Source organism: Lithobates pipiens, unplaced genomic scaffold (genome assembly GCF_037356315.1).
Source record: "Lithobates pipiens isolate NorthernLeopardFrog02 unplaced genomic scaffold, aLitPip1_a1.2 Scaffold_23, whole genome shotgun sequence".
NCBI lineage: Eukaryota > Metazoa > Chordata > Amphibia > Anura > Ranidae > Lithobates > Lithobates pipiens.
In genome coordinates this window covers 47,282,808-47,298,034 of record NW_027507785.1, presented here as the reverse complement: position 1 = coordinate 47,298,034, position 15,227 = coordinate 47,282,808, and the positions used below count along the sequence as shown (strand labels likewise).

The following is a 15,227-nucleotide window of genomic DNA, read 5'->3' as shown; positions in this document are numbered from 1 at the left end:
AGATGACTCACCTGCCGACCCTGTGCTTATATGTAAATACCAACATTGACATGTAAATAGAGGCGGTATTCATATGTATATCATGCCCCCCTGAGGTCATATCCACCATCACCTGTACTAAATGCTGCCCACTGGGGAGGTGAAGGGGCATGCTTGAAAGTCTGCACTGCCACTGAGCCAGAGAGTCCTAAGATCCCTAGGAGTATAATGACTATTAATTTGCCCCCTCATCTCCCCAGTCCATGGTGTGCAGGAAGTGAGGAGATGTTACTATTGCCAATTTATTTATTTGCTAATTCCCTCTAGCATTCTGTTACTTTGTAACCCTCATTTTAAGTATTTCCTCCTCAGCTCCATCTAGTGGGCCAGTATTTTACTACTACCCAATATTTGCTAATTCCCTCTAGCATTCTCTAGAACTGTTACTTTGTATCCCTTGTTTTAAGTATTTCCTTCTCAGCTCCATCTAGTGGCCAGTATTTTACTGCTACCCAATATTTGCTAATTCTCTCTAGCATTCTCTAGAACTGTTACTTTGTATCCCTTGTTTTAAGTATTTCCTCCTCAGCTCCATCTAGTGGCCAGTTTTTTACTACTACCCGATATTTGCTAATTCCCTCTAGCGTTCTCTAGAACTGTTACTTTGTATCCCTTGTTTTAAGTATTTCCTTCTCAGCTCCATCTAGTGGCCAGTATTTTACTACCACCCAATATTTGCTAATTCCCTCTAGCATTCTCTAGAACTGTTACTTTGTATCCCTTGTTTTAAGTATTTCCTTCTCAGCTCCATCTAGTGGCCAGTATTTTGCTACTACCCAATATTTGCTAATTCCCTCTAGCATTCTCTAGAACTGTTACTTTGTATCCCTTGTTTTAAGTATTTCCTCCTCAGCTCCATCTAGTGACCAGTTTTTTTACTACTACCCGATATTTGCTAATTCCCTCTAGCATTCTCTAGAACTGTTACTTTGTATCCCTTGCTTTAAGTATTTTCTCCTCAGCTCCATCTAGTGGCCAGTATTTTACTGCTACCCAATATTTGCTAATTCCCTCTAGCATTCTCTAGAACTGTTACTTTGTATCCCTTGTTTTAAGTATTTCCTCCTCAGCTCCATCTAGTGGCCAGTTTTTTACTACTACCCGATATTTGCTAATTCCCTCTAGCATTCTCTAGAACTGTTACTTTGTATCCCTTGTTTTAAGTATTTCTTCCTCAGCTCCATCTAGTGGCCAGTATTTTACTACCACCCAATATTTGCTAATTCCCTCTTGCATTCTCTAGAACTGTTACTTTGTATCCCTTGTTTTAACGTTCCTCAACCCTCTGCTCTGTAAGGTGCGTTTTATGTGCATGACATTGTCTATTGATTGTTGCCTGAATTTATCCCTCTCAGGTCATCTTCGTATAGTGTCACCATCCCAGAAAATGGTGGACCCGGCTATCTGGTGACCACGTTGAAGGCGACGGGGACTAATGTTTTGTACCAGCTGATCGATCCCAGCACCATCTACTACATCGAACCAGGTATCCAGTAGCCCGTATAATCCAGAAAGCCAAGCTCAATAGGTCAGCCAGCAGCTAGTAAGAGACACAGAGCAATAGCACTGAACCAGTGAGAGCTCCCTCTATGGGCCGATCTATAAATCTCTACATTCAATGCAATAACAGAACTATTCATTTATATCTTTATATAAAATCATCTTCATGATTGTCAGCATTTCAAAATACTGACCACCAAATATCCATCGTATGATGACATCACTAGTGGATATGAATATTATGTCCAAAATCATAAAAATTCGACATTATGGTAATGGTAAAAAGCACGCCCATTCGTTTAGCCACGCCCACTCTGTTGCTTTGTGTGTCTTTTCTCTTCACTATTGATGAGTGGACTGGGTAAAGTTCGGTTCACAGGAGGTTCAGCGCACCCATCGGGAAATCTGCAAATTCAAATATAGCACCAACCCTACTAAAGTCTATGAGCAGGGCTTTCTTTAAAGCGGAGGTCCACCCTAAAGTGGACCTTCCGCTCATTGGATTCCTCCCCCCTCCGGCGCCACAATTGGCACCTTTCAGGGGGGAGGGGGGTGCAGGTACCTCTACAGTACAGGTATTCTGCACCCACTTCCGGGATAGCTCTCTGCGGAAAGGGGCGTAGATTACGCCCCTTTCCGAAAGTCCCCCGCTGTCTGCTGGGAAACACACGGATCCCAGAGGCAGCGGGTCCATCCTTATTGCGCAGCGCGACTCGCGCATGCGCAGTAGGGAACCGGGAAATGAAGCCGAAAGGCTCCACTTCCTGATTCCCATACCCAAGATGGCGGCGGCAGCACCCGAGAGACAATCGAGAGATCGGCTTCGGGTGCCAACATCGCGGGCGCGCTGGGCGGGTAAGTGTCACTATTTTAAAAGTCAGCAGCTGCAGTATTTGTAGCTGCTGGCTTTTAAAAAAAAAAAAAAACGCGGACACCCACTTTAATGAGTGGGCACACCTGGGCACTGCCCAGGGGCCCCAGCTGCATGGGGGAGCCCCGCACTTTCCCCAAAGCAGCTGCCCCAAAATTGGGGGGGCCTCATGATGGCACTGAGAGTGGTGGATATACAGGGGAGGCCCGGCTGGCACCAGTGCGCCTCCCTGTGCAGAAACGATACCTATTATTTCACAGCCAGCAGGGAGGGGCGGGGCCCGGAGCGCCAGTGTTGCTCTGACTCCGCCCCATGCAGCTTGAATGCTCGGGACTCGAAGGCTTGCAGGGTAGGAGCTGGAGTGGAAGCTGCTGAGTTGAGAGCAGAGAGCCCGCCTGCGGAAGTAGCATTGTGGATGGTGCCATGGTGAGCCCAGCTGTCCAGCACTGTTTGCACTGAAGGGCTTGGAATGCCCGGAGGGATGCTCCCTCCTCCGCCCGTCCTTCTGCCTGCTTGATGCTTGATTGGTATAGGTGAATCCAGTGCTGGAGGTGGGCACATAGCCAAAAGTTTACATGCACTGTATCTCCACTGGAAAAGGGGGTACTACATGGATGGAATAATGGTGCTGGGGGATATAAAGGGTGTATGGGGGGAAACAATGCTGAGGGGGGATCTGGGGTGTATAGGGGGTAGAAATTCTTGGAGTAGCTTGGGTGGCTATAGTGCTAGAGGTATCAGGGATGTACAGAGGCCACAGTGTAGGGGGTATCAGGGATGTAGTGGAGTCACAATACAAGGGGTATTTTATGGTATATGGTAACAGTGCTTGGGGATATCTGGGGTGTAGAAGGGTTAGAGTGCTGGGGGGATATCTGGGGTGTAAAGGGGTCAGGGTGCTTGGGGGATATGAGGGGTGTAGAGGGGTTAGAGTGCTGGGGGGGATATCTGGGATGTAGAGGGATCAGAGTGCTGGGGGGGGGGTTATCTGGGATGTAGAGGGGTCAGAGTGCTGGGGGGATATCTGGGGTGTAGAGGGGTCAGAGTGCTGGGGGGATATCTGGGGTGTAGAGGGGTCAGAGTGCTGGGGGGATATCAGGTGTGTAGAGGGTTAAGAGTGCTGGGGGGATATCTGGGATATAGGGGGATCAGTGTGCTGGTTGGATATCTGGGGTGTAGAGGGGTCAGAGTGCTGGGGCGGTATCTGGGATGTAGAGAGGTCAGAGTGCTGGGGGGATATCTGGGGTGTAGAGGGGTCAGAGTGCTGGGGGGATATCTGGGGTGTAGAGGGGTCAGAGTTCTGGGGGATATCTGGGGTGTAGAGGGGTCAGAATGCTGGGGGGATATCGGGTGTAGAGGGGTCAGAGTGCTGGGGGGATATCTGGAGTGTAGAGGGGTCAGAATGCTGGGGGGATATCTGGGATGTAGAGGGGTCAGAGTGCTGGGGCGGTATCTGGGATGTAGAGAGGTCAGAGTGCTGGGGGGATATCTGGGGTGTAGAGGGGTCAGAGTGCTGAGGGGATATCTGGGGTGTAGAGGGGTCAGAGTTCTGGGGGATATCTGGGGTGTAGAGGGGTCAGAGTGCTGGGGGGATATCGGGTGTAGAGGGGTCAGAGTGCTGGGGGGATATCTGGAGTGTAGAGGGGTCAGAATGCTGGGGGGATATCTGGGATGTAGAGGGGTCAGAGTGTTGAGGGAATATCTGGGGTGTAGAGGGGTCAGAGTGCTGAGGGGATATCTGGGGTGTAGAGGGGTAAGAGTGCTGGGGGGATATCTGGGGTGTAGTGGGGTCAGAGTGCTGGGGGGATATCTGGGGTGTAGAGGGGTCAGAGTGCTGAGGGGATATCTGGGGTGTAGAGGGATCAGAGTGCTGGGGGGATATCTGGGGTGTAGAGGGGTCAGAGTGCTGAGGGGATATCTGGGGTGTAGAGGGATCAGAGTGCTGGGGGGATATCTGGGGTGTAGAGGGGTCAGAGTGCTGAGGGGATATCTGGGGTGTAGAGGGGTCAGAGTGCTGAGGGGATATCTGGGGTGTAGAGGGGTCAGAGTGCTGGGGGGATATCTGGGGTGTAGAGGGGTCAGAGTGCTGAGGGGATATCTGGGGTGTAGAGGGGTCAGAGTGCTGGGGGGATATCAGGTGTGTAGAGGGTTAAGAGTGCTGGGGGGATATTTGGGATATAGGGGGATCAGTGTGCTGGTTGGATATCTGGGGTGTAGAGGGGTCAGAGTGCTGGGGCGGTATCTGGGATGTAGAGAGGTCAGAGTGCTGGGGGGATATCTGGGGTGTAGACGGGTCAGAGTGCTGGGGGGATATCTGGGGTGTAGAGGGGTCAGAGTTCTGGGGGATATCTGGGGTGTAGAGGGGTCAGAATGCTGGGGGGATATCGGGTGTAGAGGGGTCAGAGTGCTGGGGGGATATCTGGAGTGTAGAGGGGTCAGAATGTTGGGGGGATATCTGGGATGTAGAGGGGTCAGAGTGTTGAGGGAATATCTGGGGTGTAGGGGGGTCAGAGTGCTGAGGGGATATCTGGGGTGTAGAGGGGTAAGAGTGCTGGGGGGATATCTGGGGTGTAGTGGGGTCAGAGTGCTGGGGGGATATCTGGGGTGTAGAGGGGTCAGAGTGCTGAGGGGATATCTGGGGTGTAGAGGGATCAGAGTGCTGGGGGGATATCTGGGGTGTAGAGGGGTCAGAGTGCTGGGGGGATATCTGGGGTGTAGAGGGGTCAGAGTGCTGAGGGGATATCTGGGGTGTAGAGGGGTCAGAGTGCTGGGGGGATATCTGGGGTGTAGAGGGGTCAGAGTGCTGAGGGGATATCTGGGGTGTAGAGGGATCAGAGTGCTGGGGGGATATCTGGGGTGTAGAGGGGTCAGAGTGCTGAGGGGATATCTGGGGTGTAGAGGGGTCAGAGTGCTGAGGGGATATCTGGGGTGTAGAGGGGTCAGAGTGCTGGGGGGATATCTGGGGTGTAGAGGGGTCAGAGTGCTGAGGGGATATCTGGGGTGTAGAGGGGTCAGAGTGCTGAGGGGATATCTGGGGTGTAGAGGGGTCAGAGTTCTGGGGGGATATCTGGGGTGTAGAGGGGTCAGAGTGCTGAGGGGATATCTGGGGTGTAGAGGGGTCAGAGTTCTGGGGGGATATCTGGGGTGTAGAAGGGTCAGAGTGCTGAGGGGATATCTGGGGTGTAGAGGGGTCAGAGTGCTGAGGGGATATCTGGGGTGTAGAGGGGTCAGAGTTCTGGGGGGATATCTGGGGTGTAGAGGGGTCAGAGTGCTGAGGGAATATCTGGGGTGTAGAGGGGTCAGAGTGCTGAGGGGATATCTGGGGTGTAGAGGGGTCAGAGTGCTGAGGAGATATCTGGGGTGTAGAGGGGTCAGAGTGCTGAGGGGATATCTGGGATGTAGAGGGGTCAGAGTGCTGGGGGGATATCTGGGGTGTAGAAGGGTCAGAGTGCTGAGGGGATATCTGGGGTGTAGAGGGGTCAGAGTGCTGAGGGGATATCTGGGGTGTAGAGGGGTCAGAGTGCTGAGGGGATATCTGGGGTGTAGAGGGGGTCAGAGTGCTGAGGGGATATCTGGGGTGTAGAGGGGTCAGAGTGCTGAGGGGATATCTGGGGTGTAGGGGGGTCAGAGTGCTGAGGGGATATCTGGGGTGTAGAGGGGGTCAGAGTGCTGAGGGGATATCAGGCAGTGGGTTGTCATTGAGGGGCGGCAGGTCATCACGGTGGTGGGTCATCATGATTGAAGCTGAAACTGCATTGCCTGGTGATGGGATTGATGCTGGATTTACATTGTGAGACAGGTGAGAAGGTAGCTTCCAAATTCTGATAACCTCCCTGCAGCCCCCCCCCCACATCCTATTTGGGGACAGTTTCTGTGGGTAGGGCCCTTATCCCTTCAACATGAGGACACCTTGCAAAGGAAAGGTGGAATTTACCAAGGTTGAGGGCATGTGGTCTGGTATGGTTGGGGGTTTACACACACTCCCTGTGCCCCCAACCACTTTCTGTGACCCCCGAAGTGTGCCTCTCCCCCGAGAACCCCTCAACTCCCCCACTATGCTTCCAACTCTATCGCTAAGTGGCAATTAGGGCCTTAATCTTGATGGCCCACTGCTATGACCTGGTGCCTCACAACAATGCTGCTCCACTGCTGAATGACAACGCTGCTCCCATTGCAAATGAAAGATCCCCAGCTGGCTGATGTTTGTAAACAGTCCAGCTGGAGATCACGGGTGACATCATTGACCACATAGGGTTATGACTCTATTTGTATATAAACAAACCAAACAGGGAAACAGGGATCTAATATCATTGACCAGACGTTGGGGAATCGTCCGGGATCACTGGCCTTATTTGGTTGGATACGGGTGGAACTCATGTTTGACTCCCCAACTCAAAGCTCATCCTACTCCTCACCCTATAGGCTGCTGACACCTCTGGTCCTCCTAATTATACCTCCTGCTAATGACTATCATAGACTGAGTGTCCGGGTACCAGATCCAGATTATATTCCCCCAATAACCTATAAATGACCCGAATGATAAACCCGTGGTGACACTTCCTACTCATTCCTATCCTTGTCCATGGAAGTCAAGGATTTCAGTGATTCTCGGTAATAAATCTTTATGTGACCGTAGAATGTCTGCTGTCCTCCTTTCAGCCACCGGCACGATCAGAACAACATTTAACCTGGACCTGGACACCAACCCATCGCTGGTCACCACCATCCTGAAGGTCCGAGCCTACGACAGCACCCAGCGCACTGACAGCGCCACCACTACCGTCACCATTACCGTCACTGACGTCAATGACATTGCTCCGCAGTGCAGCCCTGCCCTTGTGGTGTGAGTATGATCACAAGACACAACACCATATACCACATATACCACCATATACCACAACACCATATACCACATATACCACCATATACCACAACACCATATACCACATATACCACCATATACCACAACACCATATACCACAACACCATATACCACACATACCACCATATACCACACATACCACCATATACCACAACACCATATACCACATATACCACCATATACCACAACACCATATACCACAACACCATATACCACAACACCATATACCACACATACCACCATATACCACATATACCACCATATACCACAACACCATATACCACCATATACCACAACACCATATACCACCATATACCACAACACCATATACCACATATACCACCATATACCACAACACCATATACCACACATACCACCATATACCACACATACCACCATATACCACACATACCACCATATACCACAACACCATATACCACCATATACCACAACACCATATACCACACATACCACCATATACCACAACACCATATACCACAACACCATATACCACATATACCACCATATACCACAACACCATATACCACAACACCATATACCACACATACCACCATATACCACAACACCATATACCACACATACCACCATATACCACAACACCATATACCACACATACCACCATATACCACAACACCATATATCACAACACCATATACCACATATACCACCATATACCATACCACCATATACCACAAAACCATATACCACATATACCACCATATACCACAACACCATATACCACATATTAAATCATTCCAAGAGAAGTGGTACTGTGCACAGTCCATACATATAGAATAAGAACAGATACCGAGAATTACACCCGGCATACAGGACAAGAGAAGTGGTACTGTGCACAGTCCATATATACAGAATAAGAGACGTGGTATTGGTTTTTATCTGTATTTGATGATTTCTTGATCTCTTGTGGTGTGAATACTGAGATCAGATGCTCTCTGGGTAATATTAACCCCTCGTTCTCTTCCGCCAATAGGAAACAGGTTTCACAGAACGCTCCTGTTGGCAGCGTAATTGCGGCTTTGAGCTGTACGGATCCCGATTACAACAGCACCGGCCTCACCTATTCCATCACTGCCAATGCCAACTCCCTGTATTCCTTCCGCATGGTGGGCAACCAGCTGCAGGTGAGTGTGGATTGGATAAGCAAACTCTATAGGGGGCACACTACCCTAATTGGTAAAGGTAGATGGGAAGAAAAGCTAAACTGAATGGAGGAGCCCCCCCCCCCCCATCCATACCAGGTCCTTTGGGTCTGGTATGGATTTTAAGGGGAACCCCACACCAAAATGTAAAAACAAACAAAAAAAAACAGCGTGGGGTACCCCCCGGGATCAATACCTTATCTGAGCATGCAGCCTGGCAGGCCAGGAAAAGGGGGAGGACCAGTGAGCAAACCCCCTTCCCAGAACCATGCCAGGCTAAATATCCTCAACACCGGGGGGTGCTTTGGGGCAGGGGGAATCTTTTTAACACAGATTCTGATAAGCCCCCTCCCCCCCCCCACTCGCAGACCCCCACAACCACAGCCCTGGGTTGTGGGGAAAAAGGCTCTTGTCACCATCAACATGGGGATATGATGCTTTTGGGTGGGCGGGAGGGCAGAGGGCACGTGGCCTGGTATGGTTCAGGAGGAGGAGGAGGCTGTCTCACCACCCCTCTTTTTCTCTCTTTTTTTTGCTCGGACATGTCAAAGGGGGCTCCCAGATTCCGATAAGCTCCCTGCCCACAGACCCCCACAACCACTGCCCAGGGTTGTTGAGAAGAGGCCCTTGTCCCCATCAACATAGGGGCCAGGTGCTTTGGGGTGGGGGGGCTGCATGCCCGGATAAGGGTCTGACATACATTTTACGTGGGGGGCCCACGCCATTTTTGTATTTTATTTTTTGGCAATTTATTTTATACTTTTTAATTGTCAGATTTTTTTTTTACAAGCAGCTGTCTGCGGGAAAGCCCGCTGACAGCTGCAGTTGTTAAGGACGCGGCGACCAGCTTCCCGGATTGGCCGGTAGGAGCAGCAATAGGGAAGCCCTGAATGTCACCTGGGAATCTGCCGAGGAGGAGAAGCAGTGTGAAAGCCCCCAAACCTGGATGGGGTAAGTAGTGCAGGAACGATCGGCTGATTGGGGGGGGGGGGGGGTGAGGTTTGTTTGCTGCCCAACCCCCTCCCAAAAAAAAATAAAACATTGAGCACCAGCCGCCACTGAAATAAAAGAAAATCGAAAAAATAAAAATGAATGCAGCCATCACATCTAAGAATCGGTAAGGGCCGGGCTGGTTTATTAGAGGTGAAGCTCTCTGCGGTTGTACTTCATTTTGGCTCTTTGTTCTGAATCTCAATAAAGGCGAATCTTTGTTAAGTCTTTTTCCCTCCTCTTGCGCAGATTAATAATACTCTGAATTACGACTCCTATGAAATGGCGAGCGTGAATTTCCAATATTCGGCCACCGTTGTGGTGACTGATAATGGAACGCCGAAAATGACCAGTAAGTTGCTTTGTTTGTTACGTACAAGGCTGAATTCACAAAGCTTTAACACACGGTTTCCTATTTACCCCTATGACTGTCATTTTCACATCTCACTTAAAAATAACTGTCACTTTTTTTTTTTAAATAAGGGCTCCTTCACGCTAGCTTCAGTCTCCGAAGAGCAATCCACATTCGAAAATCACTCCTTTTAGGGAGCTTTTGACAGGTGGGGAGGTGCTGGATCACCTCCTCAACAACTGCTTTAACCCCTTGAACCCTGCACTAGTGCACATGGCCGTAGATAAGGCAGTACAACCAGCCCTCCTGTACTGGGCCCGGGCACCCACCAGTTCAAAAGACACCTGCTGAGCAGGAGGTCCGTCAGTCTTATTGCAGACACTGATCCTCTTCTGCCTCTACCTACAACACTGTCAGCTTCTCCTCTTCTTAGTCCCGCCAGCTAAACTGCAGCGGGATTTGTTCTAGAACATGTGCCCCTTCCATCTGCTGCCTTGGGCCCCCTGTGTGCCCCTCCCCCCCTCGCAGTGCTTCCGGCTTCCCTTATCTCCTCTCCCGCTGGCAGCTGCTATGGGCACACGTGTCAGAAACCATGAAATCAGACCGAGACAGAAGTACAGTTAAATCACACTTGTTTAATAATAAAAGTAAATAGAATAAACGTAGTCAAAACATGGCCAAGGTTCAGGAACCGGAACGGATAGTCAGACAAGCCAAACGTCGGGGAGCCGGAGATGAGCGTAGTAAAACGGCAAGCAGGATCTGGAGCCAGAAGGGATGTCAGCCAAGCAAGTCTTTTAACAGGAATGCAGGAGATAGTCTCTGTGATGTTGACCAAGGAGAAGGCAGAGATCCTCTGGACTAGACGGCTTAATTAGGCAGGACTGACGAGCAGGATATCAACAGCTGAGTAACTGTGGAGAGATAGGAGCTGGCAATTAGGCCGACAGCTGAGCGGCCATCTCTGAGAAGGAAGGGCCGAGCCCAGCCCCGACAGGATGTTTCAAGATGGAGAGCGGGGGAAGGGGGTCCCTTATATTCCCGAATGAACACAGTGAGCGATCGGTATCAATCACTCCTGTGACCATTCTTCGCTGAACTATAGTAAACTGTGTTTATGATGATTCAGTTTGTGAATGAGCAGGAAGCCTGCAGGGAAAGGGACTGGTTAAATCTATGTCCTGTCACTTTCGGCTGGGGGAAGGGGGAGCCCTATCAGGTAAGCTGTATGGGGGGCCCCCTGTGATTTCTAACAGCAGCCCTCCCAGCGCTCAGCAACCATGTGCAGTTCATGCGGTTGTGGGGCATTTGCAGAGCCTTTAGAACAACTGTATCACGGGATTTTGAAAGGAATAGACTTTGCCAAACAAAAACCGCATACACTGTTAGAAATTCAATAGATTTTTTACAGTACAGCGCTGTGAACCATTCAATGAATAATTGAATAAAATAAAATCCCTTACAATACATTCATATGTGTGTAAATAATTTGACAATAAATTCGCAACCAGTCTATGTATATATATATATATTATAAAAAGTTGATATTCATGTGTTTTAAAAATCCAATATTAATTAAAAAAAAAAGAAGAAAAATAATGATCTCTCCTTTACTCCTCCATGATCTTTCTCCTCCATGCCACGCCGATCCTCCTACGCTCTCCCAGCTGCCCACCACCCCTCCGCTGGTAACTTCAAATGAATTGAGATCAGGAATCTCACTCCTTCACTCCCCGCCTAAAGCTCAGCTCGGCTTCTCTCAATTCCGTTGTCGACATGAAATCACAAACACATAGTGCTCTCTGCTTGCTAATTTTATTTAAAACAGCCCCAAAATTAGGCACACTTACCAGATGTATTCTTTAAAACAGCATAAATATATATATATATATAGAGATATAAACTTACGCCCGCTCACCACTGGCATACACCCACAGTGGCTGCGCGATGTCACGGGCTTGGCTCCTCCCCTCTAGACGCGTGTCGCCCTCTGATTGGGCTTCCTCAGTGTGACTGTGACTGTTAGAAATTTGTTCATTCAAGAATTTTTCCATCCAACTCATTTGAGTTTTCCCGTCACTTCGATCGAGAACTAACAAGGGGTGGCCCGTCCATTGTGGGCACACGTCCGCCGCCCCCCTCCCCCTATCCATGCCCTGCCGCCCTCCCTATCCATGCTCCTGGCCCCTTTAAGGATGCCGGGCGCATGAATTCCAGCGGCGGGGATGTTTTTGGAAGCACTGATTAGAGCCAGAGGCTCTAATAGGCTTCAAAATAGGGTGGGCTTGTGGTGCAGAGCTTTGTGTCCGGAGCCCACCCAGGTATAATGCATCTGGATACACAAAGTAGTTGCAATGATATGTACAGTTTTACTAACACATGTGAAAATTGCTAAATTGTGTTTCACCCTCCGTCATGAAGGGGTTAACTATTCGATAACCTGCACAGACCTGAGATTCTCTGACCCCCGGACACAGGGTGGAGGACATTGAAGGGAGTGATAAATTCTCTTGTTCTTGTTTTGCAGCCAACATCCCGGTATTTGTCACGGTCACTCCGGTGAATAATTATGATCCTAAATGCGTCGGCCCGCTTACATACAGCATCAATGAGAACCAGCCGTTTGGGACTGTGGTGGGACAGCTGAATGCCACAGACGCTGACTATCCCTTTAACAACGTGCAGTACAGTATCACCGGTTCGCAGAACCCAACAATGTTCTACATCAACCCAAGAAACGGTGAGACCCAGTCCTGACTTTCCTCCTTTGTTTCCCTTATTTATATAGCACCGACATAGGATGTGGCGCATTACAGAGTAAGAAGATCCTTGTTTCAAAATAAATGTATTTTAAAAATATTTTTTTAGGCCACCAAAGAATTTTTAAAAAAGCAACATGTGCTGCATTACTCTCCTCTTCTCTGGCGCAGTACGGGGCAGAAGAAGCTTCGTAAATTTTCTGAAGTTGAACGGCGCCTGCGCCGTGAGTGGAGGTGGTGGCCCCACCATCCAAGCGGACATAGGGTTTCGGAAAATTAGACGGCCCCTCGCGGGCGAGCTTCGTTCGCCACACTTCGGGCTCGCTGCGGTCGGCTCTTTTTTATTCCTACTCTATGTCCACTTGGATGGTGGGGCTAGAACCTGGACTCGGCTATTTCTCGTTCATCCTCGGCTATTTTCGGAATCTGTGTTGCTGTGTACTGCGCATGCGCAGTACACAGCGGACGCTATCTGATGGGGGACCTTATATGACAAGACACCGGTATTCTTTTGTTTACATTCATCTGTTAGCAGAGAAGCCGCTGCCGGCTAATGAGTCATTGGTTGTTAAGGACGCAGTCTGTTGCTTAGGACTACTCTCAATTTTTGTAACTACGACAGAGGGGAGAAAGCGAGGACACTGTTTAAAGCGGAGGTCCACCCTAAAGTGGACCTTCCGCTCATCGGAACCCTCCCCCCCTCCGGCGCCACAATTGGCACCTTTCAGGGGGGAGGGGGTGCAGATACCTGTACAGTACAGGTATCTGCACCCACTTCCGGGATAGCTCTCTGCGGAAAGGGGCGTACATTACGCCCCTTTCCGCAAGTGCCCGCCCCTTTCCGCAAGTGCCCCGCTGCCTGCTGGGAAACACACGGATCCCAGAGGCAGCGGGGACTGTCCTTATTGCGCAGCGCGGCTCGCGCTGCGCAGTAGGGAACCGGGAAATGAAGCCGAAAGGCTCCACTTCCTGATTCCCATACCCAAGATGGCGGCGGCAGCACCCAAGAGACGATCTACAGATCGGCTTCGGGTGCCGACATCGCGGGCGCGCTGGACAGGTAAGTGTCACTATTTTAAAAGTCAGCAGCTGCAGTATATGTAGCTGCTGGCTTTAAAAAAAAAAAAAAAAACGCGGAGTCCCGGCGGACTCCCTCTTTAATGTGAGCGGAGGTGGGGCATCTCCATTCTTCCGAGTGTGACACTGAATGCGGACATCCCTTGGGGTGGGAGTTTTTGTTCATGGGGTTATCCAACTAGTTCTAGGTTGGGGTTAAATAAAAAGAGCGCATATACTTTTGAGAATGACCGGGTTGGAGTCATGATTGGTTCGGTTATGGAACCATTGATATGTCCAATGTTACTATTTATAATGAAAGTTGGTTTCCTTTTCATTGATCTGGATGTAACCCATGTCAGATATACTGCCTGTATAATTTCTTGTATGCGCAATAAAAATCTTTAAAAAAAAGATAAGGTTGAGATATGGATGATGCATTGAGATGGCACTAAAAGGACCTGTAATGTCTCCTCCATGTTTTTTTCCTGGTCATATTAATACCAAGAAAGTGGCAGAGATCAGGAATATCTATTAGTGCCCTCAGATTTTATTAAGAAGGCCACCATCCTCAATGTACCACCATTCCACACACAGGAGAGATCAATCTGCTCGGCCCCCTGGACTACGAGACGCAGACCACCTACAACCTGCGGATCCAAGTGGTGGATCTGAATAACGACATCCTTCCAGACCCGGCGAACCAGAGGACCGTATTCTGCACCATCACCATCAACGTGCAGGTAAGAGGTCAAACTGGACAACTACAGAGACTCTCTGGAGACCCTTTGTAATCCTTACCAACTATGTAACTATACATGAACTCATGCACACACCCACACTGGTTGAACTGGATGGACTGGTGTCTTTATTCAACCTTACCCACTATGTAATTATGTAACATCTGACACATACAGTATTGATAAGGGAAACCGCAAACTCTGTTCATGGTAAAAGGTTTTGAAAGTTTACTGAAAATGGAAAAGTTACAAAGTAAAAGTGGCTGATTACAAAGTAGCAAAAATAACATAGAGATCCTCAGAGACAAGGAAAGTGTTTGAGCTAAGGGATCTGGCCAAAATTAAAAGCTTTCAGTCCCCATGCACACAGGACATTTAAAAAAATTAACGTATTTATCGGCGTATAACACGCACCCCAAGTTTAGGAGGGAATTTTAAGGAAAAAAACTTTTAGGAGGGAAGTTTAAAGAAAAAAAAACTTACATTTAAATGCCCATCAATGCAGCCTTATCATTGTCCACCAATTCGTTTTTTTAAATGTCGCCGCCGAGATACAGAGCCGGAAATTCTGTGTATCTTGGCAGCGCGCGGTAGATCTCGGTGGCCTCTGGTCGCCTTCGGCTCTTCTCGGCAGCTTTCGGCTGCCTATGGCTTTCGGTTGCCTTCGGCCGTTCCGAGAACGGCCGGAAGCGGCCCGAGAATGGCCGAAGGCGGCCAAAAGCCACTCAGGGGCTCATAATTGTGGGGGGTCGGCGTATAACACGCACCCGCGATTTTTTCCTGCTTTTAAGGTGAAAAAAGGCCTTGTGGATCGGAGAACAGGCCGTCTTCCCTACTCTCCAAGCTTCCCGACAGGG

At 49.4% G+C, this 15,227-nt stretch overlaps 1 protein-coding gene across 2 annotated transcripts in view; it reads left to right on the top strand.

Annotated features, from left to right (window-relative positions):
• Positions 1-15,227, top strand: part of LOC143927457 (cadherin-related family member 4-like) — a 55,516-nt gene that overhangs the window by 18,040 nt on the left and 22,249 nt on the right. For both annotated transcript variants that reach the window (XM_077451540.1, XM_077451539.1), the window contains exons 8-13: positions 1,395-1,525; positions 7,070-7,253; positions 8,305-8,455; positions 9,713-9,815; positions 12,343-12,555; positions 14,228-14,373. In XM_077451540.1, the coding sequence (XP_077307666.1) occupies positions 1,395-1,525; positions 7,070-7,253; positions 8,305-8,455; positions 9,713-9,815; positions 12,343-12,555; positions 14,228-14,373 (928 nt within the window). The remainder of the gene's footprint in view (positions 1-1,394; positions 1,526-7,069; positions 7,254-8,304; positions 8,456-9,712; positions 9,816-12,342; positions 12,556-14,227; positions 14,374-15,227) is intronic.